Genomic DNA, 23,204 nt, shown 5'->3' with positions numbered 1-23,204 from the left:
CTATTTGACGTACATAGCCAGCTAAATAGATATGTCATACACTAGTTATCTATATCATATTTAATATATTATTTTTTATGTGCATGTAGACCAATGCATGAAATGTTTTTGTAAAACATGTTGCATGCAACCTAAGAGACTCGTGTGCGAGCAGTAGACAAACGAAGAGACAACGACCAAGTTTTTCTTGAGTGAATAATGCCACGTAAAATGATCAGTCTAACGTGAATGCATATGACAACTGTTGTCTCGCTGCTGTAGCCTAAACAATAGTAACTTTACATTTATGAGGGATATTTTGGTATTTTGTCCTTCCCAGTAAAGTTACAGTAGGACATTGGGAATGTATTTGAGGGAGTAAACCGATGTAGGGCCATTGTAGTGAAGATTTAGTGCAGAGCTGCACATGTACAAAGACGAGACGATGAAGATGGGGACGAATGGTACTGTCGTCCATGTGCGTGCTGCAGCTATATATCTTGCTAGATGCATGACCAGTTGGCATGCGTAAACAGCAGAACAGAGATGGAAAGCAGGCACATCTAGAGCTAGGGAGGGATAAGCTAGAGGATGCAAAGCAGGCAGTAGTAAAATGTGTGGACAGGTAGCTATCCTGTATAGATGATATACACTATAGTACATCGTTCATATCTGTCCTCCAACCAGGAGGAGGATCGGATGACTGGCCCTGACATGCATGCATCTCAGTGGGGAAAGTATTCTAATCCTTCGAGGGGATGTTCACTTGTATATTGCATGCTACCCAAATAATCATCAATTAATTTGAAAAAAATTGTGAAGATAGATGAATATAAGATATATTACTACACAGACATTCAAGTTCAAATATGACTTCTACAATTCATAACAAAAATAACAAATTGAACTCTGAATAGTATACTTATATTCATAGTCATATTTGTTATTTTTGCTATGATTATAGAAGTCATATTTGAATATGCATGTTTGTGTACTGATATATCTTATATTAATCTATCTTCATAATTTTTTTTCAAATATTTTGATAACTATATGAATAACATGCAATAAACGAGGGGACATCCCCTCGAGCGTTTAAAATCCACTTCCCATCTCAGTGTATATGCCTAGAATATCCCTACTGGAACAGGCTTAATTGTAGTACATGGTTCATGCCTATTTTCGGCTTGTTGTACACTGAAAATTGGGCATATCTATTTAGGTGATTCTAAAGATCTGTTTGAATACAACTTTCATCACAATGGTTAATTTTTATTTTGTTTAAATGGAGTTTGCTTCACAATGGCCAATTTGCGGTTCATTCTATATATGCATCACAATGATATATAAACAATGGGCAGGCATGTTAAGAGGAATATAAGATTACTTAGAAGCCTGCGATGCAACTCAAGATCAAGATTTTCATGTGATATTTACATAAAGGTGTAGTTTTAACTCAGGACAAAATAGCTAGATGGAGCTGGATTGAGAACAGGAAGTATAGCTTTTGTCTGCGTAACGATTTTTTTTTTTTTGTGATTGTTATCTTTCGAGGTTTCATTGAAGAGTTTGTTTTTGGACTTTAATTTGGTATAGTACCACCAAATAGTATTTCACATATGTTTGGAATCTGGTTTTTGTTGGAAACGATACTGAATCCAGAAAACAAATAACTGAGGGGCATTTATAATTTGTTGAGCTATATGCATGGCTAATGGCTTGGTAGGGATCGATGGTGTTGTTTATGACAGAGTTCCAATCAACTCTCATATGCAGGTACTCTTCAGACACATTGGGTTCGCCACTGTGTGTTGGTGAGCCAAAAATTATAAGAAGAGGATGCAGCTCGCATGGCGGAGTTTAAAATTTTGTCAACTATGGATGGAGGTTTATTGATATGATAGATTCGTGAATAAATTTTGTCTCTGTCTAGTTCGTGTCGTCATATCTTTGTCATGCATTGAATTTGTAATCATGAGTTGTAAGATTTGTAACAGTTAGCCGTAGATTTTGTTAAAGCAAAGGAACAGGCCGGATTCATATATATTATATAAATAAAGAGAATATATATGATTCATGCATGGCATGCAATTCCTCGTAGCCGCGCACGGACCGATCCATGAAGGCGCTGCATACGTGCGTCAAAAATATTCAGGGTAGCCGTCCACGTCCAGAAGGAAGGAAGGCGATGCAACTGCCTCGTTCGCTCGCAAGCCAGCCCAAATTAAGCTTAGAAATGGAACAAAATGATCATGCGTGCGCTGCCTCATTTAACATTCTCTCGCGATCCGATCAGTAAATGGCAGCTGCATGCATGCCCCATCGATCGTCGTTTTCGTGGTCGTCCTCACCTCACCTAATTGGACATCATATATATATCCGGCCGGCTGCGACCTTCAGATCGAATCAGTATATATATCGGCATTGGCAACCGGCATCATACACGACGTCAACTACAGATACGTACAGAGCGCACAAGTATGAGGCGCACAACCGGCCCGCTACGGCATGCGATGGAGCAAAAAGCTGGCGAGGTACGCGCGGCGGTTCGGTCGATCGACGGCGTGCTGATTGATGCACTCGCCGGAGTCGCCGTACGTGTGCTGGGGCACCGGCTGCGACTGCCCGGCTCCGGAGACGCCCGCCGTGAGCAGCTAAGCTGGGCTGGCCTGGCCTCTTACTACGTACTATACGACCGGCGCGTGCTACCCCGGCCAGATGTGCGGCCACTTCGTCGGCGTCTTCATCACCTGCTCCTACGACCCACCTGGGAACTCGAGGTGCCACTCACCTAGCTACGTACCTAATTGTATTCCTCAGCTAGCTCGCTGCCCTGCACTAATTCGATCTTTGGCAGTTTATTGGGCCGGCTGGCATGCATGTACTAGAAAAGAAAAGGAAATACTACGCCATGTATACTTGGGACTGGTGACACAACACGGTAGATTGATTGTCTAGGGCGGCCCGTTTCTCTTGTTGGGATGGCTCAAATCATAAGGCGATGCCCAAATTTTCTTTCACCTGCTCTGACCAAAATGCACCGATATAATAATGCAACCATTATCTCAAGTAATCTCAACAAAAAAGGGAATGTCTAAAGTAAATCAAGAAATCATGATATGTATTATTTATATATATATAGTTCTTCCACGGTTGGAAAAAAAATATTACAGCGGCTTTATTTCTACCATAGAGATATTAGAAGCCTCCTAACGAGACTGATGATTAAGCTGCTGGACCCCCTACAAGCACCCTATACAATGGGGTCCATCAGAAGAGATTAGCTAACTCAACAAGTCTGAACTGTTTGTTTCTTCTTTATGAATTTATATGTATATATATATGTAGAAGTCCTTGTGCTGCTGCTACTGGATAATCGGACGCCTATTATATTCAGCAATTAATCAGTTGCTACTGTCCGGCGATCCATATCCGTAAGGGTTCTTGCTCGCCCAGTTCCACAAGTCTCTGCACATCTCCTCTATCCCGTACTTGGCCCTGGTGTGAAGAGAGTTTAGGATTTGATGTGTATAATATGTACACATTAGAGACGTACGAAATGGTATGGGATGCTCGATCCCTGGTACTTACTTCCATTTCAGTTCCTTCTCAGCTTTGGCAGTTGCAGCATAAACGATCTCGGCATCTCCAGGCCTTCGTCCAGCAAATACAAGCGGGATTTTCTGTTCAGATTGGCATTATTATTAGTAGGACATGATCAACAAAAGCTAACGACAAGTTGGAAACGATTATAGTAACAATACGCAGTTCTTTAGATAATATCAACAGTCGCCAGGCTGGTTACCTTTCCAGAAACTTTCTCGAATGCTGCGACCATTTCCAGCACCGATGTCCCCTTTCCAGTACCGAGATTGTACACCTCGCATCCTGGAATATTCCATTGGATTGCTCAGCCACAATAATTAATATTTGTATGATGTTTCATGTTGTGCAGGAAAGCAAGCGAATAGTAGTACGCGTGCCCATACCAATTCTATCAGAATCCTCGTTGAGCTTCCTTAGGGCGGCGATGTGACCATCGGCCAAATCAACAACATGGATATAGTCACGAACCTGCCAAGCTTGGCAGTCAGATAAGTATTGAATTGCTGTACTGTATGTATGATGTATGTATAGATGCCAGCAGCAGCAGCAGCAGTAGTCATATATATACATACATACCCCAGTTCCATCTTTGGTGTTGTAGTCGGTTCCATAAACCGTAAGGGCGGGCCTCCTGCCAACAGCGACCTGCTGGACGAAGGGCATGAGGTTATTTGGGACGCCGCAGGGGTCCTCGCCGATGTACCCGCTTGGGTGAGCGCCAACAGGGTTGAAGTATCGGAGCAGTATGATCTTCCAGTTGGGGTCCGACGCATGGACATCCCGGCATATGTCTTCGATTACCAGCTGCCAATATATTATTATTCCTTACTTATTAGGACTGGGTTGATTGATTGATTCGCACCTGCTTGATGACCGGACCGAAAAGGGAGGGAGGGAACACTACACACCTTGGTTCGGCCATAGGGGTTCATGGCACACAGTGGGAATTCTTCGGTGCAGGGCACCTCCTTGGGCCACCCGTAGACAGTTGCGGACGATGAGAACACCAGCTGGAGCAAAATAATTTAAATATAATATTGTTATAATATCAATTAATTAATCTATCTTACACCGCGTTAACGCGCATGCAACAGCTAACAAGCAAAGAAGAGAGAAAAAATAACAGAGGGCAGGGCAGGGCAGGGCAGTAGGAAGAGAGGAAAAGCTGGGTGGGACCAGACAGCAATTTAGGACGGTTGGTTCCCGTGCATCATGCATGCGTGATGGCTGTGTGCGCGACACAAATTTAGCTAGCACTTGACGGCCTGGTCCAGCTAGCAGAGCAGGCACGGCAACAACACACACACACACAGAGACTGGTATATATCCTGTGACCCCAGCAACGCATATCCTGTGATCCCCAGCAATTGGCCAGCACAACAATTTTCAAGGAGCAGCCAGCGAGCAGGCAAAGCAGCGGGAGAGGGTCGCAACCTTGGTGCAGCCATGTGCGGCCATGACCTCCAGGAGCGTGATGGTGCCGATGAGGTTGTTGTCGTAGTAAAGCAGAGGCTTCTGCACGCTCTCGCCAACAGCTTTCAGCCCGGCAAAATGGATGACAGCCTCAAACCTGCATGCAGCCCCCAAACAACAGTTTTTTGTCATGCTAGTTTGTTGGGTATATATGCAACACTATAGTAGTATACAAGGTGGGCATGAATTCGACAGGCAAGGAAGGAAGGTTCGTTGGTTGGCATGAGCTTGACAGCAGCCGCGATAGACGGTTGCAAACTGGCCAAGAACCAGATTCTTGACCTGGCAAGTAACGCGGTAGGCCCAGGATAACCAGAATACACACGTATATCGAATTTGATTGTTTAGACGATTTGATTCCAAGAATAAACGAGCGAGCGATGAGCACTCAAATTCTTGCATACAAAGCAGCACTAGTAGGAAAGCGAAAACAAAACAAGGTACGCAATCAAGTGAGCGACTAACCTTTGCGATGAGAAGATTTGGTCCAGCGCTTCCTTGTCGCGGAGGTCAACCTGCAGGTCGCATGCATCATATTATAAATATTAGTATAATACTGTAGTATAGATGAGTCGTTCTCGCAAGAAATACTAGTAACTGCTTGCTTGTTATGTTTCGCTTAAGCGAAACGGGATATTAATTAACTAATAAAAATATTATATGAAGTACAATATTTATTTATGTAAGTATGGCTTGTCTGGTATAAGCGATAAGTTTGGGGGTGAAAGAATTGTGGTGATTTAGTTTTCCTAACGGAACAGAAAGAGAGAAATTGAAAGTAGAAAGAAGGGGTGGGTTGTGCGCATGGTATGCATGCAAACGCGTTTGGTGGGACGCAGCCCAATCAATGGTAATACACAAATGAATGAATCAAAGTGAAACGGAAGAAGAAGAGGAGGAGGAGGAGGCAACGCGTCCCGCGCCGTCCAACTAAACGCCATCCATGACAGGGAAGCTTCTGCTGTCTTCCACCTCTAGTAATCTATTCCTATATATTCAGACGAGACACCCCAAAAATAATACTACTACTCTACTGAAGTATTAAAATTTTTCAAAAAGAAAACTCTAATTAGACGTTCATGGCACTTTACGGACGGATGGAAGGAAGGAAGGAGTCATTTAGATTCATTACAGATTAACGTAACGTAGGGTACGTATGTATGTTGAGCAGGGAGAGGAAATGAGACGAATCGAATCGAGAAGAAAAGGAATTGGATGGGGTTGGAAGGAAGAGGAAGAGGAAGAGGAAGAGGGGAGGGGACCTTGCGGAAGTCGAGGTTGTTGGCGTTGTGGGCGGCGAGGTCCCTGACGCGGAGGAGGGCGATCTCGGAGGCGTTGTCGAGGTTGTCGACGACGACGACGCGGAAGCCCTGGAGGAGAAGCTGGAGGACGGTGTGGCTGCCGATGTAGCCGGCGCCGCCCGTGACCAGGATCGTCCGCAACAAGGCAGACACCATCTTTCTCTCTTGATCTGTTTCTGTTTCTTCTTCAAGGAAGGAAGGACTAGTGGATGGAGTTGATGACCGCTTCTTCTTCTCGTGTGGTGTGGTGTTGTGTTGGGGGAAGGAAGTAGAAGAGGAGGAGGCGGGCGCATAGCATTTATAGGCCCTTGCAACTGAACGCAACCGCATCACATCGAACGCCCGCGACGGTTCGCGACCATCCGCGCACCCCGTTATTCTCTTCCTTCCTTGGACTTTCTTTTTCTTTTTTATTTCCTTTTTCTACTATTACTACTCCTTTCCTTTGATTTTTATGATGATTTTCTTATCATCCATCTGCTCTGCTCCCACCACGTGTCCACCCTTCATCCCCCTCCCTACACAGTCACTGCACAAGTATCATTCTTCCACCATCTTCGTCTTCATGTATCGCCATCTTCAAAAGTATCGCTTGTCTAGTTTCCAAAACTTTTTTTAAAAACATCACATCATTTTTTTATACTTTTAAATGATGCATTAAACAGTGATGAAAACAAAAACTAATTAAATAGTTATGGGTGTAATCATAAGACGAATCTTTTAACCCTAATTAATGCATAATTAACCATAAGTGTTATAGTAATTAACATGTGCTAATGACGGATTAATTAGACTCGAAAGATTCGTCTCGCAGTTTGTGGAAATCATTTTTTCATTCGTGTCCGAAAACCCTTTCGACATCCGGTCAAACGTTCCACGTGACCCTTTTGCTAACCCTAATCAACCTCATACTTTCATCCTAAAAATAAGCTATATTGAAGGGGGAAAGTAACCTATCATATACTACATCTCATCCTTCGATAACTTTAAAAATAAAGTATTCGAAAAACTCATCTGTTTAAATTTCAACGCCTAACCTCAAAAGAATAGATAAAAACAGTATAAGAGAAGTTGATTCCTAGCAGAAAGTTTCACAGTGTAAGACTTTCTTTCTAAACTTACCTAGATTCATATGAATGCTAATGAATCTAAACATATATATAAATTATATATCAATTGATTAATTTAGACGAAAACCTTATAATATGAAACAAAGGTAGTAATAAAATATATACGGAGAATATAATATGTATGTCTTCATGACATGATAACTGACAAACAGATAATCTATCTTATATTATCATCGAAATGACACTATGTTTGATTAAATTAGATGAGCCAGTGGGAATGCTGTTGCACCTTATCTTTTTACTTTTATTTATACTTATAATCCAAAGTTTGAAATTTTAACCTTAATTTTAGATGTTTTTCACCAAAATTTATTCCCTAGCCTTGACATTTAGATCACTATGAATAGATATGTAAAAGTTTTATTTACGAATTATGCAAATATGCTATATTACTTTTTCTTTAAAAAAAACAGACAATCTTTCATCTCCTTTCTCTTCTTGACAGGCTTCTTATCTTTTCTTTGTACCACGTCAAAACAAAGCTTCTCGTTACTTCACCATACTCCTCGGGACTATACTTTTCATAGTTTACTCTGTATTCAATGGTTTTATCCTTAATTATTTTAAATTATTAATATATCATTTCACTTAATTATTATAAGCAAAACAAATGTTGCTTTTCCTTCGTCATCTTAAAAATAAAAACACCTCATTTACTATACTATAGTATTTTTATGACTTTAATTTCGACCATCTCCTAAATCAGTCCTTACTTTGTCACTTCTCAAATTTAGATTATTTGCTTATATTACCTAAGCACTGATGCGTTCCTTCGTTTCACTCGTCATTTGGGCACCTAAAAACAGAATATAAATTGAACTGATGACAGGAAAAGTTACAATACATCTAAACAATTACCGGATTTACTCTGCAATTTTGCATCAACGAAACTTGAATTTGAATATTTTATATACGGCTTTTAATTAGCTCACGTTTTCTTAACGTTTCAAAGTTCAAATAGAATGGTCGCTTGTGTTTATTAATTTAAACTTGAATTTCGATATTTTTTATCGTAGTTTATTTTTTCAGTATTTGCTTTTATATAAGTTGTGAATAAATATTTTATACACATCTTCTTTACGATATAAAAGTAGATGTTGAAATATAAACCGCGATGAAAAAACTCTATTTTTTCAAATTTAAGGTTATAAATTTAAGTAAGGTTTTAAATAACATGTAAACCATATAGTATGGAAGTGTTTCTCATTGTGAATCTAAAAATATATAAACCCTATAACGTTAAACTACTCCTGTACGACGTCAAATATAGAAAAAGTTTGAGTTAGGACAACAGTTTGGAATACAAGGGAGTGGAAGTTTGATCGTTAAGCTGTATACAAGTGAACAAAGTATAGCGATAAATTAGTAGTGCGAAAAATGTGTAGAGATGCAAACAAACAATACAGTCATTGCTTCCATTGTGAGACGGGTGATAGGCACTTTTTTGACAGCAAGGAAGAGACGACCGCAAAGTAAAGTCCATCGGGTTGCTTAGCTGTGCAAGGTAATCGTCCATCGAAGGATACAGAAATTTATTTTTAATTTAAAAAATATTACTATAAAATAATTTATGAATAAAAATTTTATATATGTATTTTTGGCAATCTAAAAGACCAGGCTAAAAAAATAAATTTTGACGAAAACTCTAAAATCAACTTTAAATTAAAGATTACAAATTTTAAATTATATTTTATAAATAGAAATAGAAAGAAAAAAAATAAAAGGTGTTAGTCGAGAGCGTATCACGTACGTGGTTGTACATGCAGGTCATGGATGGATCTTTACCGCGCTCGCACGCTGTTGACTCCAATTGTACTCCTGCTGTATTAACGAAGTCACGTACAGAGTGAGGAAGGGCATATGCATATACCCTGTCCATCTTTTTTTTTTAAAAAAAAATAGAAGAATAATTTGTAACAACGAATGTAGGCAAGCCCTATTTCCAAATTTATTCTGAGAAGTGTTTCTTTTTCCGGAAGAAGTAATACATATCCAACCTGACCGAGCACACGCAGAGCACTGTTATGTTAAGTCTTTGTTAGTTCCATCACCTTATCGTAGATTTTTCTTGATTTTATATTATACTTCTAAATTGTATTCCTTTAAAAAATATCTGTACACAAAAGTCTATTATATTATCTTTTAAAATATTCTTTAAATCTTTTAGTAGTTAATTTATTCTATTAAATATTTGTCATAGATTACACATTCTTTTATCAGGTAAGCCACAAACACATACGTACGGGCAAGTGTAGCCTGCCGATCGATCGAACTGCTGCCTTGGACCAGACTGATTGGGAATTGTTTGAACGACATATTTGTTATATATATATATATATATCTATATACTTAACGGTCTAAAAGTCAAGGCTAAAAATAAACAATGATAAAATAAACCCTTCAAAATCAATCAATAATGCAATATTAAGAATTCAATTTTTAGCTATAAGTATAGACAGAAGCGGAAATATGAGGGGTACTCTTTTTTGTCATAATATAATTTTTATTTTTCACCGATCTCACATACAAATATAAAAAGAAATATTACTGCACTCTTTACTTTATTAAATAGCATTACAACTATCTCACATTTTAACTACATAAAATATACTACTTCTATTCTATAATATAAGATACAACTATAATATTTTTTCTTTTCTTTTGGTCTATAATATAAGGCTCGTATACAAATATGCATTAACCAGTATATATTTTTTTCTATAAATTTAAATTATTTTAAAATTTTTATCATCAAAATATCCAACCATTACATATACATAGATTCTAAATGTGAAGTTAGTCATAAGCTATAACTCTTTCTTATTTTTTTTATTAGTGTTAGTGACTTATATTATAGGATGAACGAAACATTTGTTTCTTTATCACAAACTCAAATAACGTGTACACGTGCCCGTGGACGCACACCGCGGGCCGGTAGGAGGCTGACCACGACGGCAACGTCGTCGAATGTAGACGCACGCCGACCACGGTGAAGCAGTTCCAATCACGCACTGCCATCTACAGTAGGCTAGAGTATTGCAACACCCGGTAGTACTCTCCAGACCCATGTCGACACATGGCGGCGTTTGTTTCTAGGACGGGACTAAAGTTATTAATAAAAACTCATCCATAATCTTAGACTAATTTGCGAGACGAATCTATTGAACCTAATTAATCCATAATTAGCCTATGTAATGTTAAAGTAAATATTTGCTAATTATGGATTAATTAGGCTAAAAAATTCGTCTCGCGGATTAGCTCTCATTTATGAAATTGGTTCTTCTATTAATCTATACTTAATACTTTAAATTAGTGTCCAAACATCCGATGTGATATGGGACTAAAAGTTTAGCTCCATCTAAACAACCCCTACGGTTACATTATTCGGACAACCCAAGGCAGTCAGCCAAAACTTGGTATCTAAATATCTTTCTATTTTATCTTCCGAACCACACTTATTTCTCATTTAACGGGAGACAATATAAGATTTTGTTCTCAACCTTAATCTCTGACAGATAATCTAGGAATATTTATATTTTAAAATAAATATAACATTATCGACTAATTTATGGATTTATCGGAAAGGGGTAAAAATATGGATCGAGCAGAAAAACATAACATGTCAGTTGTTTTGATTTTCTCGTGGACGACGTGATGTATTAATTCCGTGTGAGAATAAGCGGTTGATTTTGTTTTTCAGCTTTGTTATTAGGGTGAGGGGTATGTTGAGGCTGAGAGGATGAAGTGGCCGGGAGGATGAAGCGCTGGCGCTTCCACAGGCCCGCGGGCCCCATGTAGCTTGGAGAGGAGGAGGAATCAACAAGAAGATAAACATTAGAGCGATCGAGCAGGCGTCATGAGATGAGATGAGATGGGATCGCATCCATTCGTTGCGATCATTGTGACCGTGACTGCGTGCAGATTATCATCGGTGGTATCAGTTGCAGAGTTATCCGCACGCCGATGCGGATGTGCATCACGGCACTATGCTGATTCTTTGTCTTTTCATCGAAAATTATAAACTATACTTTTACAAGTAAAAAGTAATTTATAATCAAAATTTTATATAAAGCTAAAATTAAAACCATACGAATAAAACTCAAAATCAAGTTCTGAAATTTATGATTAAAAATTAATCTTTTGTTTATAATTATAAGTAGAAGCACAAGATAAGTGTTTAACAAGTGTACACACAGTAATAATAAAAAAAACTCCATAAATAGTAAATGTACTACAGCATATAATAAATCTGAAGACGCAAGAAATCGATCAGCTTGACACGGATGTGGATGGACGGCGCCGGGCGAGGTCTTCATTTATTCCTTGGACTGCTCCTTCCATATCTTCGTCCGCAGTCAGCACACGTTTATGTCCTTATCTTCTTTTGATTATTAATTCAATTATTATTTATTTCATCAGACCGGTTTACCTTTCAGCTTGTCACCACTAAAATTTTTGTTTAATACTTAACTTTTAAAATCGATTTTGGCTTTTTTTTTATCGTAGCTTAAGTAGCTTATTAGGAGTAAAATGCCATTAGCGATTTATAATAAATACTAACGTTTTACCATTAGCTGGTTAGTTTTGTTCTGTTTGATACATGTCCGTGTCAGATGGGCTCAGGGGTGTGGAACCAGACGTGGCCGCGTAGGACAGAAAGTCTCACGACTGATTTAAAAAATATATTCGGAAAATACTATGTTTTAGTTAAAAATTTTTCAGAAAATTTATTCTCTATCGTTTGGCTGTAGGCTCGAAAAATTTGGGTTCCGCCCCTGAGTGGTCGGTCTATCGAGCAACAATAACTAGCTCTGCTCTGCCTCTGGCCGCGGCTGGATGCATCATATTATTGCTTTTGCTGTTCAATAATGTCACTGAATTCCTAGGCTTTGGCTCTGGTGCGAAGATGATTAGTAGTATTAAGTAGTATATTTATGCGTGTATACTAGGATCAACGATTAACGGCCGGTGATACAGGACGGGGATATTCTTCAATTAAGAGGGCAGAGCTCTCTGTATGTAGTGTAGCGCACATGAGCTTGACGACATGATTCAGGTAGTGTATGAAAAGATGCGGTATGATTGATCGGCTAGCTGGTTCCTGCTCATTGATACTACTAGTATAACCTGTCATGTGCATTTACTAGTACTAGTATATCGTAGCATTGATTGATGGTTGATGATTATTAACTGGTCTAACTATGATTGACCAGTATTTATATAATGCTACCAATCTACTAGTGTCAAGTGGCGATCGAACAAACAAAAACAAGAACAATTAAACCAACCGCAACAGATCAGACCAGACCAGACCAGACCAAAAGAATAGGGGCGATGCTTATGGTATCATCCGATATGACATGGTGCTATTCAAACACCACCATAGTCAGTCTAGTCCAGGTGTGTAGCAGAGCAATCAGTGGAGATGATTGCAAACAGATGTTAGAAGCCGGTGGGCGGGCGTTGCAAAGAGCCAACGGCAGGCAGCTGAGATCCAGCTCTGTATCCATCATTACACATCGAACGGCTGCCGCTGCGCAATATATATATAATGCAAATGCGAAGCTTCACAGTGGATATTTGGATTTGTACATGATTAGTGAGTGAGCGTGCATGGCCACCCAAATTCAGAAAACGAACGAACGCATGCATGCATGCTGCCCCCAAGAAGAAGAAGAAGAAGAAGAAGAAGAAGAAGAAGACGGGCATGGCCATCCACCCGTTAGTTGTTGCACAAGTTGCCATTGCCGTTGGTTTCGTTGGAAGAGCGCGCCAAGAAAAGCAAATGGCCAGAGGATATAAGGGGGCCGGGTGGTTGGGTCCGCCCGTCCACCGCTCACCATTTGTTAGTACATCGCCGGCCGGCCGGCCGCGCCCTCGACCCTCTCCGGCTTCTCTTTCCAACTCACCGTTGGCAAGAGAGGAGGAGGAGGAGATCGAGGACGATGGCCGTGGCCACCCCATTGTTATTGTTTCTGCTGCTGGCACTGACTCTGGCTGTGGCCGTCGCGCGAGGCTACCCTGCCGACGTCGTCTTGAACCCACCATCAGAGGCGCCAACAGCAGGCATGGGCGGGCTGGTGTCGGCGACGAACGGGACGGGGGCGTACAAGGGAATGGCGAGGGAGTTCGTGGACGGGCACAACAAGGTGCGGGCGCGATACGGGGTGGCGCCGATGAGGTGGGACAACAAGCTGGCGAGGCAGGCGCGGCGGTGGTCGAACGGCATGCGCGGCGAGTGCGTGCTGAGGCACTCCGGCGGCGGCAGGTACGCCGAGAGCCTCTTCATCGGGCGGATCGCCAGCGCCAGCGACGCCATCAACAAGTGGTCCACCGAGGAGGGCATCTTCGACAGGCAGACCGGCAAGTGCACCGGCGCCCTCGACTTCCACCACTGCGGCCACTTCGCCTTCATCGTCAGGCCCAACTTCAGCAGGGTCGGCTGCGGCCGCGCCGAGTGCTTCAACGGCGGCGTCTTCATCACCTGCAACTACTACCACGACTGACCTCCTCCTCGACTTCCTTCCTTCCTTCCTTCCTTTCTTTCTTTCTTTCTTTCTTTCTTTCTTTCGGTTTTAGCCCTAGGGACAGTCATGTACAGCCAGCCGCAGAAACATAAAACGTTTTTTTTTTCTTTTAATATCATCACAGACAGGATAAACAAACAAACATCCTCAGTCACCATATCACAAGCTCACGTAAACATACATTACATGTTCATGCTCTCTCGTCTTAATTGCTACTACCCTACCTACATGCCTCAACGATGCTACTAGGCATCGACTTCACAGCCAACGGTAAATCAGTGGATCACAGGCTTCAGCGGATGCGCTCTCAGCTTCGACAGGTCCAGCCTCGCATCCAGCTCTTCATCCACCTCCCCCACCACGCTGCTGCAAACATGCATCAACTTCAGTTAGGCAGCGGACCAAACAGGTCTATACAAAGGAGTCGAAGCAGTATTATACGCATATATTAAGGAGCGCTACAGGCTACCAATTGAGAAACAAGCTCAAATCACAATTGACAAAATAGCATACATGTTGTCGCCCCTTATAATGTACAGCCCAAGAACAAGCTGTTGCACTCCCTCCTGCAGGTACAACAGAATTCTCATCAGTTCTGAATAATTCAATCGTACTAGTATTAACTAACACATGGCACAAGCTAAAGCGTGACGATATAAAGGCACTGGCCCCTTAGTCCTAAGGAAGGCATATCGCATATTGAATTGACATGTGCACGAGAAGAGATAGACAACTACTCATATAAATGCTAGTCAACATTGCCGGCATATCATTAGCACAAGAATTCTGCACCATAAAGAACAAAGCCATCTCAATACCTAACTTTTGAAGACAAAATATATGACTTATGAAAAAATGAATGTGCACTAGCTTACCTATATTTAGACATGAGATAATACTAATTGAACCAATCCCTGAACAAAGATGCTGTTATATCAAATTCAGCTAAACATGTCGATAAAGAATTTCAAGCTAAAACATGTTCCAGTGTAAAATCATCACTTTTTCATATTGATTAGTCAACAATGGGAACTCATTGGTCAATGATCGCATTTATAACCGTCACGATACAGAAGGTCATCTTTGAGAATAATCTGTGTTTAGACATAAAAACAATCTGAGGGTACTGTGTACTAAATTATGGCAATTCTAACTTTCAGCACTATGAGAAATCCTTAAATTTTGAAAGCAATCGGGATGGAGAAGGTCACAACCAACAAGGGCATGATGATAAACAAATATTTTTCTAAGCTCAAAATATGTGGCTAAGTTTGTAGCCTTACCAAGAGGGCAACTCGATGGATAATGCCAACTGATTCTAAAACCATTGTTTGACAGTGAAACTTTTTTTTTTGTTGGGGGGTTTGGGTGTGGGGGGCGGGGTTGCACTTGCAAGATTGACATTGAAATTACAAAATTGCCACAAGAACTGTGGCTGGAGTGACAATCCTTACCACATAAAACAAACCAGTGGTAAATTTACAAAGGCCACTTTTTTTTTTTTTGAGTAGGACTGCCTAATGAACATATATTTCAGGAGTGTATATTGGTGGATTATTAGCGCATACAGATATGCGCTAGTACTATCAGTGACATATTGGCATTGCTGTAAAATGAAATCGACGTTTGAAGCATAGCATGAAAGAAGTTGCAGAAAGAGTTTGGAAAAGCGAAGAAAGGCACCTTGGTAGAGTAGACCCTCTCATGGGACTCATCGAGGATGATGTTGGTGGCTTGATCGAATCCCCTGAGCGTGCCCTGACAAATCGAAGAAATGAGTGAGCTAATATTAGCAAAGAGAGCAAACATGGGGGAAGAGTGAGTGGGGCTCACCACAATGTTGCGGCCATCGTTTGTGATGACGGATATGATCTCTGGAGAAAGAAAAAAAAAAGGAAACAGCAGCATGAATCGATCAGTATCAGTGGTAGGAAGAGGAGAATTTTGGGAAAAGAGGGATGAACTCAAACTCACGGTCGACGAGCGATTCGAGCCCCGGCCCGCCGGACGCCATCCTGTATTCCGGTGGAGTGGAGCGGAGAGATTCCGGAAGCCGCCTCCGCCTCCGCCTCCAGGGGGAAAGGAAGGGAAGGGGACCGCCGCCGGGGCTGGGTTTTGGGCGCAGAGGGAGCCGGACACGAAAACCCTAGCGTTGCCTTCGGCTCAGCTTTGGGTCGACTCGACTGGGATTTTTATTTGGGCCGTTAAATGCTCGTCCCAGCCCAGCACAGCCCGTATAAGAAAGAGTCTCCGTCGCCTTCGCCTTCGCCTTCGTGTCCCCAAATCGAATCGCATCCGCATCCCTAACTCCTCGCGACGCCGCCGACGCCACCGCCGGAGCCGACGCCCCTCCTCCGCCTCCAGCCCTCCTCCGTCCACCCCCCAACTTGTTGGTGAGTGGTGGCCACCTCTTTACTTTCTTCCATTGTTTTTCTTCCTGCTTCCCCACACCTCCTTGTTCTTCTATCTAATGTCTAATCTAAATCTCTCTTCCTCAGACGGATCGATTTGATTGATTCTGTTTATCTGCCGATTCCTTTTTTTTTTGTCCTTGCCAGCAACATCTTATAGATCACTCACCTATTTAAAGACAAAATACTTCAACTTTCCAATGACGAGTGAATGCGACTTGCTAGGGTTTTGGTGACGGTGTGAATGATACTAGATGTTGCTTACTCATACACTACAGCAGCAGAAAAGTAAATAATTAATAATATACCCTATATTAAAAGCCGAAGATAACTTCAAAGTTCCAAGCAGCAGCAAATTCTTTATGCACACAATATGTTGTTGCCTACCTGGAACCTGAAGGTGCAACGTATCACTGAACAAATACTGTACTCCTACCCAAATTTATATAGCTCAAGTCCTCTTTAATCCGTTCACGGTCACAAGTGTATTTATCTGAATTCACTTTCTTTCTGATATGCACAAAATTCCAAAGGCATCTACTTTCAGTGTACAGTACCTTTTGTTGATCTCAATTGGGAGGCAGTACGCTTATGTTCTGACAACTAGTGATTGACAACCTATTATACTTCACACTTGCTTGATTTCGTTCTATGCCCAATACTTTATTGTTGTCCTTTTTTAATCATCTGTCTGGTTTAGGGCCTGCGCTTTGTGGTAAACCACTCTTTCATCAATGGAGAGCACAGAACCCTTACAGGTAAGCTTATCACTTTACATTCTAGTAATTTTGCAAGTGCCAGTTTACAAACACCAAACCTGGTGTGTTTAACTGCGATGACCGATTGCTGTTGATTTGCAATTATGATTTAGCGACTGCAAGTTCCATAAAAAATAAGTAACTGTCATTAAGTTTGTCTTAATTTGTAGATTTTCTTGTCTGTTTGGTTGGTACTGCCAAAAGAAAAGAAAGTGTGCCAAATTGTTTCCAATAATTCACAAATCCTGCCAAGGAATTGAGTGTATGACAAGTGGGCCATCTAGCTAAAGAAAGTGTGCAAGAAAATGGCATTGCTAGTACCAAATACATACGAAAGCTTGAACTATATGTAGACAAGTTTTTCATCATACATGGCTACATGATACCAGGAAAAAAAGACTTAAAGATTTGGAGTTGCGGACCATGTAGCATGTACTAATTGCTACAGCTTGTGTCTCAATAAATGTTATTCCTCCGTTTCACAATACAAGACTTTCTAGCCTTGCCTATATTCATATGGGTACCAATGTATCTAGTCATATGTATAAACCATATACATTTATCAATAGATGAATCTAGGCAAGGCTAAAAAGTCTTACAATATGAAACGGAGGGAGTACGCAATAACATACAGATTGGAAATTGAAGCACCAGTGAGCTTTCAGTAGATCAATGAGTGAGTTAATTTTTCGTTGCAGTACATGGTGCTTATTGTTCTATCTCAAATATCAGATCAATTGAAACCTTTTCCGAATCTGAATGACATCTGTAATTATTTTTGGCACCTCATTTATCCCTGGTATGATATAGCAAGGTGTCAAGCTTCTATTTGAAAATAAATTCTTATGTATTTTTCAGGATATCATGTGTGAATTTCGTGCGGGTAAGATGTCCCTTGATGGAACACGAGTGGTCCCAGACACACGCAAGGGTCTTGTTCGTATAGGAAGGGTATGTGTGCTGAAAATCATACTTATCTTAAATTGAAGTGCTATAATTGTATTTTTTCCAGCAATAACTTAGAAGCCATTTTGCATTCTCATAGTTTATGGGGTTTTCCACTGCTGTTACATATCCACTTATTTGTAGGGTGAAGAAGGCTTGGTTCATTTTCAATGGCTTGATCGTGCACAGAACCTAGTCGAAGATGTATCCTCTTAGAGCATACATAGCAGTAGTCATGATGCACTCATTTTATACTTGTACAGCTTGCTTGGCAGTTTCTCAGTTTCTCCTGATTTCCATATCTCAGGAAATTATTGTACTTTTGTATATCCTTGATTCCTTTTTCACAGGATCAAATTGTCTTCCCTGAGGAGGCTGTCTTTGAGAAGGTATTGAGTATTGATTCAAGTTTTAGTTCTTCTGCAATGTCATCTTACAGACCCTATTGGGCTTCAGTGATCAATTGTAATTCACTTCAACAGGTGACACAATCTTCTGGAAGGGTTTACATCTTGAAGTTCAGGCACGATAGCAGGAAATTCTTCTTCTGGATGCAGGTTAGTTCTTCTGTGTATGTATTTGAACACTGAGTAAGCCTTCTCACCGGCATTTGCTTCTGTTTTGCTCTTTACTATGCAGGAGCCAAGTGCTGATGACGACTCACAAATATGTCGCCAAGTCAACGCCTACATAAACCGACCGTTAGGTATTTTCTGAATGTTGGGATCTCAACTCTTAACTGTTTGTTCATTTTTCTTGATGGTGGTCTTAACTTGTATGGACGTGCAGATGGTGAGGCTGTTTCTATAGAAGCAGAAATGTCACATGAAGATACAGCTGATGATGACATCTCCTCCAGGTACATTTAACGAACTGCAAGATGCAACAGAAAAACCGATGTTTGCATTGAACCTTTATTTTTCAATGGGGGCATCATAGTAACAGATGGATGTACGACCATTATAAATCACAAGTATATTCATTCCAATTTCACATATGAGTTAACACTACCTTTGCCTACCTGGGTTTATTGCACGCTGCCTTCCTTTCTCCCCATTCGCACACTGATGCTTTTGCTGCTAATATCTATGAAAGTGTGGCCTTTACAATTTGTTTCTTATCTGGTGTTCATGCAATCCTGTCATCTTGACCATATAGGTTACACTTCCATGTTCCTACATCAGATTTCTACCTTCATGTTTTGTATATTTACCTATTATCCTGCATGCTGTTGAGTTTTGGGTATAATGGCTATTTAATAATTCAATCCCGCTTTGTTTTCCTTCTTTCTTATCAGAGCTGGGAATTTAGTTGATCAGAGCATGACTGCTGATTATGCTGGTGAGGTGACATCTGCTGCTGGGCCAGTACGGTTGGAAGACCTTCAGAGAATATTGAGTGCCATACAGCCATCAGGTATCAGCTGAAAAATCATGTTACTTTGGTATTTTCTTCTGTTCAACAATCTTCTCATTTTATTTACTTGCATTCACTTGGTAATTTCAGATGCTGTGGTAGACCCTGACGCTGGTAAGTATGATGCTCTATTGATTCACTGTTCTTCAATGACCTGTTGTATGTATCAGTACTTTGACTACTGTAATAGGATTAGGATTAGGAGACATCTTGAAGCTTGATTTGGTGTTGCCACTCATGGAAACTTTGCCCATTGAACAGTTGGCATCATATCTTCCAGAGGTTTGTATTTGTCATCCTTGCTCTCAGTTCAATTTTGCCCTTCCACTCATTTTATGGTGCTTGTTCAATTCCAGGGCCCATGGACTGCTGGTGATATTCTTGAACTACTGCAAAGCCCTCCTCTGCGACAGCAAGTAGAAGCGTTTACCCATGTTAGTTGTCTTTATATTGCACATCTTTGTGACACAATGCTTCAAATGTTAGTATTATGACTTTTATATTTGCCTGTATGACAGGTGCTACGGACTGGGCAAATAGATCTAGCTCAGTTTGGAGTTGACCCAAGTAAATGTAATCCTTCTCGTCTTCACTTGCATTGACAACCTAATCTTGTATATTTCCAGTAAACAGTTATGTTATATGCAGTATGTAGCGCATGCTCTTTTTTTTTACTTGAGGATATGTAATAATTAGTTTGAACATATGTGTGTTGATAAAACACAATTACTAAAGCTGATATCTCAATGACCATGATTTTTACGTTCCTAGTCTACCACTTATTGTGGAAGCGACCCTTGCCCAAAATTTGGGCATCGTTTTTCTGCTTGATAACAAATATCCCTAGTGCTAGTTGGTCAACTTTGAAAATGATTTATTTAGTATTTGTAAAATATGTAGATGGAATGGGATGTGTTTTCTGAAAACTAGTCTGGTGGTTGTCTTTGTGGCAGATAAATTCACAGTAGCCTCGTTCCTGGAGGCTCTTGAAGACTCGGTGGCAAAAGCTTCAGGAGCTGGAGACAAGGATTCAGGGTCGCAGAAAGGTAGTGGAAATGATCCCATGGACGAGAGCTAATGTCGCAGCATTTGGTGTATAGCTCAAAACGTTTGGTATGAGACACGCAAACTGGGACTTGTCTTTTTGGGCACGCACAGGCCTATCTATGCATTTGATTATAGATGCTTGATAGGTATGCCATTGCATGGCATAAATATTTTGAGAATTGGTTTTTATTCTGCACTGCCTGTGCTGTTGGAGATATATGTATACCGGGGAGGATACGGTGGTTTTTTGCCTGTTGGCACTGTGTATGCTCCAGTTGCTTGTGTAGTAGCCGAGTTGGGCGTACAGTCTACGGACGGTTTCTCCCAAATTCGAGTTGATCCATCTGATTTTGCTGTGTATGATGATGGTAGTAGGATCCATGTAGCTATCTAGCCAAGGCTAACATGCAAGGGAGGACGGGGTTGCTTAGGCCATACATGCACCCACATGCTAACATCATGCCGGAATATTATGATGTTACCACTAATCTCTTTTATACACCTCAAATTTAACATCCATATATAGCATGAAAGCCTAGTTAACTATATACTGGAGTGGATTACACTAGTAGAAGTATAACACATAATGACAAAATTCATATATCTACCATGTAAGCCTAACTAAATATATACTGGAGTGGATTAATATGGCATCTTGAGCGTGGCATCGATCATCGGCTTTTATGCACATTCTTTTAAAAATCATTATCTTATATTTATAAAGTAGACTTTTATCTTTGTAGTAGTTAAATTTATTATTTATGCTATTAAACAACTATAAAAAAATAAATAATCTTTCATCATTATCTTTCCTCCACAGAAGAGGGGAGAAGAATGCATCCTTATCAGTGTTAATTGTAGCTTGGCACTAGTAGCGACGATGCCAGACAGGCCAGATGGGCCTGCGGGCCATTGGTCGACCAGCATATTTGTTTTTTTTATTTTACATTAGAAATTTTCAAAAATAGATTTTCATTCAAAAAATTACAGATCTATGCTTCCAACTCTAAGCTAGTGGCCGAAATATATAAAACATGCACTAGCTATGCGTGAAATCTAAGATGGCATACAATGAGTAGCGGTCGTTTAAATTTAAGATGACATACAATGAGTAGCGGTAGTTCAACTGTTTTAAGACAGATGGGTCGAATTTTCCAGGCCCCCCTTGCCACCCACTAGCTAGGTATTTTGTCCTGGCAGGGGTTTGCCTACAAAAATTTATTAGTATAAATATTTATGAAATTTGATCAAAATTTGGTGGGGTGATTTATTAGAAGAGCAACTTTATATAATTTTGATTTATTTCTGCATGTGGACCTACATAACTTCTTTTACCCATCAGGTTAATGTACTCATCGGGTAAATCCATTTAATTTCGGTATGTGTAATGTCTTCAAAAGTAGGTACGAATAAAAGGTACGGTACAAGTTACCTAATACCCTCTGACAAATCTAGACGAAGTCCATACAAAATATTTGGTTGGCCTCAATCTAATCTTTTGAAGGTTTTGATAAGACAAAAGAGACGGAGACAAAGGTTAAGCCAATAAACTTAAACCCAAACAAGAAAGAGCATAAGTTGGAATAGAATCCATGAATCTTGATCCATTACCACCTCTATATAGACTAGGTCAGACATGTATATATACCTCTAAAAATAGGTTTTAAACAATACTATCATATATATAATTCAATTTCTATGTTGCAAAGCACATGTATTTAGCTATTTAGCTAGTAGTCTATATAAAGCACATATGTGCCTACGTGACTTAAACAGAAGTAGATGGAGCAGTCACGTACGACTGACGAGGATACAAGTAATGTTATAAACATATAACATTTAAGATACCATTCGGTTAAAATTTTAAAACTTTAACTATCAATTTTATATTAAAATAAGTTAGTGATATTAAAATATTTTTCAAGATAAATCTGTTCATACAATTCTTTATGTTTAAACTAAATATTTATAAGCTATTAATGTTGAAAGTTCCAAAAGTCTGAATCACGTCCTCAATTTCCAGATATTTTATGACAGGAGGAAGTAAGCTAGCGGGAGAGTGGTATCCTCTGGCACCACACCACACATCCACTGGAAAATCTAGAATTATTTAAGAGCGAAAAAAATTGCAGAAAATGGAGGAGCAAAAAGATGTTGTCTCATAAAAAATTTAGCTCAAAGGGTAATATCCATGTGTTTTGTCCGTTCATGCTCTTTTTTTTTTTTTGCACAAGATCAATACTTCTGAAATTTTGGCTACAGGTTCATACTAATGCATTTTAGGCTGAAAATCTGCTCGTGCATTTATTAATCCAGCCAAAGCTTACATGTAGACCAAAGGAAAATAAAAGAATTCATTGGGATTTTGAGCTGGAGTCGGTATGTTTTGTGGGTCAAATGCTAAAATCCATTCATTTTTTTCCTCCAAAGTTCAATAGCCATAGAAATTTTGGTTGAAGGCTAACATTCATGTGTTTTAGACCCAACATTTAATACCCATGGAATTTTGGGAGAAAGAGTAGTATTCATGTGTTTTTGCACCAAGGTTGGCATTCATGAAATCTAGGGTTAAAACTTGATAGTCATCCCTTTTTGTCCAAGGGTTTCATGT

The 23,204-nt window shown here is 40.1% G+C and overlaps 4 protein-coding genes across 4 annotated transcripts; 2 read left to right on the top strand and 2 right to left on the bottom strand.

The window, feature by feature from the left end:
• Positions 1-3,296: 3,296 nt before the first annotated feature.
• On the bottom strand, positions 3,297-6,704 carry LOC102702564 (UDP-glucose 4-epimerase 1). The gene is made up of 9 exons (XM_040524079.1): positions 6,321-6,704; positions 5,524-5,573; positions 5,020-5,155; positions 4,494-4,595; positions 4,162-4,389; positions 3,969-4,053; positions 3,785-3,867; positions 3,571-3,662; positions 3,297-3,477 (listed from the first exon to the last, which is right to left on the bottom strand). Exons 1-9 carry the CDS (start codon positions 6,687-6,689, stop codon positions 3,384-3,386), a joined length of 1,239 nt encoding a protein of 412 aa, XP_040380013.1. The 5' UTR covers positions 6,690-6,704; the 3' UTR covers positions 3,297-3,383.
• A 6,620-nt stretch (positions 6,705-13,324) lies between these two features.
• On the top strand, positions 13,325-14,043 carry LOC102706480 (pathogenesis-related protein 1-like). The gene has a single exon (XM_006655598.3). It carries the CDS (start codon positions 13,435-13,437, stop codon positions 13,993-13,995), a length of 561 nt encoding a protein of 186 aa, XP_006655661.2. The 5' UTR covers positions 13,325-13,434; the 3' UTR covers positions 13,996-14,043.
• Positions 14,044-14,112: 69 nt separating this feature from the next.
• Positions 14,113-16,175, bottom strand: LOC102702287 (sm-like protein LSM8). The gene is made up of 5 exons (XM_006654819.3): positions 15,991-16,175; positions 15,850-15,890; positions 15,700-15,774; positions 14,530-14,582; positions 14,113-14,382 (listed from the first exon to the last, which is right to left on the bottom strand). Exons 1-5 carry the CDS (start codon positions 16,028-16,030, stop codon positions 14,292-14,294), a joined length of 300 nt encoding a protein of 99 aa, XP_006654882.1. The 5' UTR covers positions 16,031-16,175; the 3' UTR covers positions 14,113-14,291.
• A 101-nt stretch (positions 16,176-16,276) lies between these two features.
• On the top strand, positions 16,277-20,936 carry LOC102702008 (26S proteasome regulatory subunit RPN13). The gene is made up of 14 exons (XM_006654818.3): positions 16,277-16,409; positions 17,128-17,185; positions 18,044-18,136; positions 18,275-18,334; positions 18,481-18,519; positions 18,613-18,687; positions 18,770-18,836; positions 18,920-18,989; positions 19,428-19,546; positions 19,637-19,660; positions 19,737-19,828; positions 19,903-19,980; positions 20,065-20,119; positions 20,500-20,936. The coding sequence occupies exons 2-14, from the start codon at positions 17,162-17,164 to the stop codon at positions 20,622-20,624; spliced, it is 921 nt and encodes a 306-aa protein (XP_006654881.1). The 5' UTR covers positions 16,277-16,409; positions 17,128-17,161; the 3' UTR covers positions 20,625-20,936.
• Positions 20,937-23,204: the final 2,268 nt, after the last annotated feature.

This window comes from Oryza brachyantha, chromosome 5, assembly GCF_000231095.2.
Source record: "Oryza brachyantha chromosome 5, ObraRS2, whole genome shotgun sequence".
In the NCBI taxonomy this organism is placed as follows: domain Eukaryota; kingdom Viridiplantae; phylum Streptophyta; class Magnoliopsida; order Poales; family Poaceae; genus Oryza; species Oryza brachyantha.
This window is presented reverse-complemented; position numbering and strand designations above follow the sequence as displayed.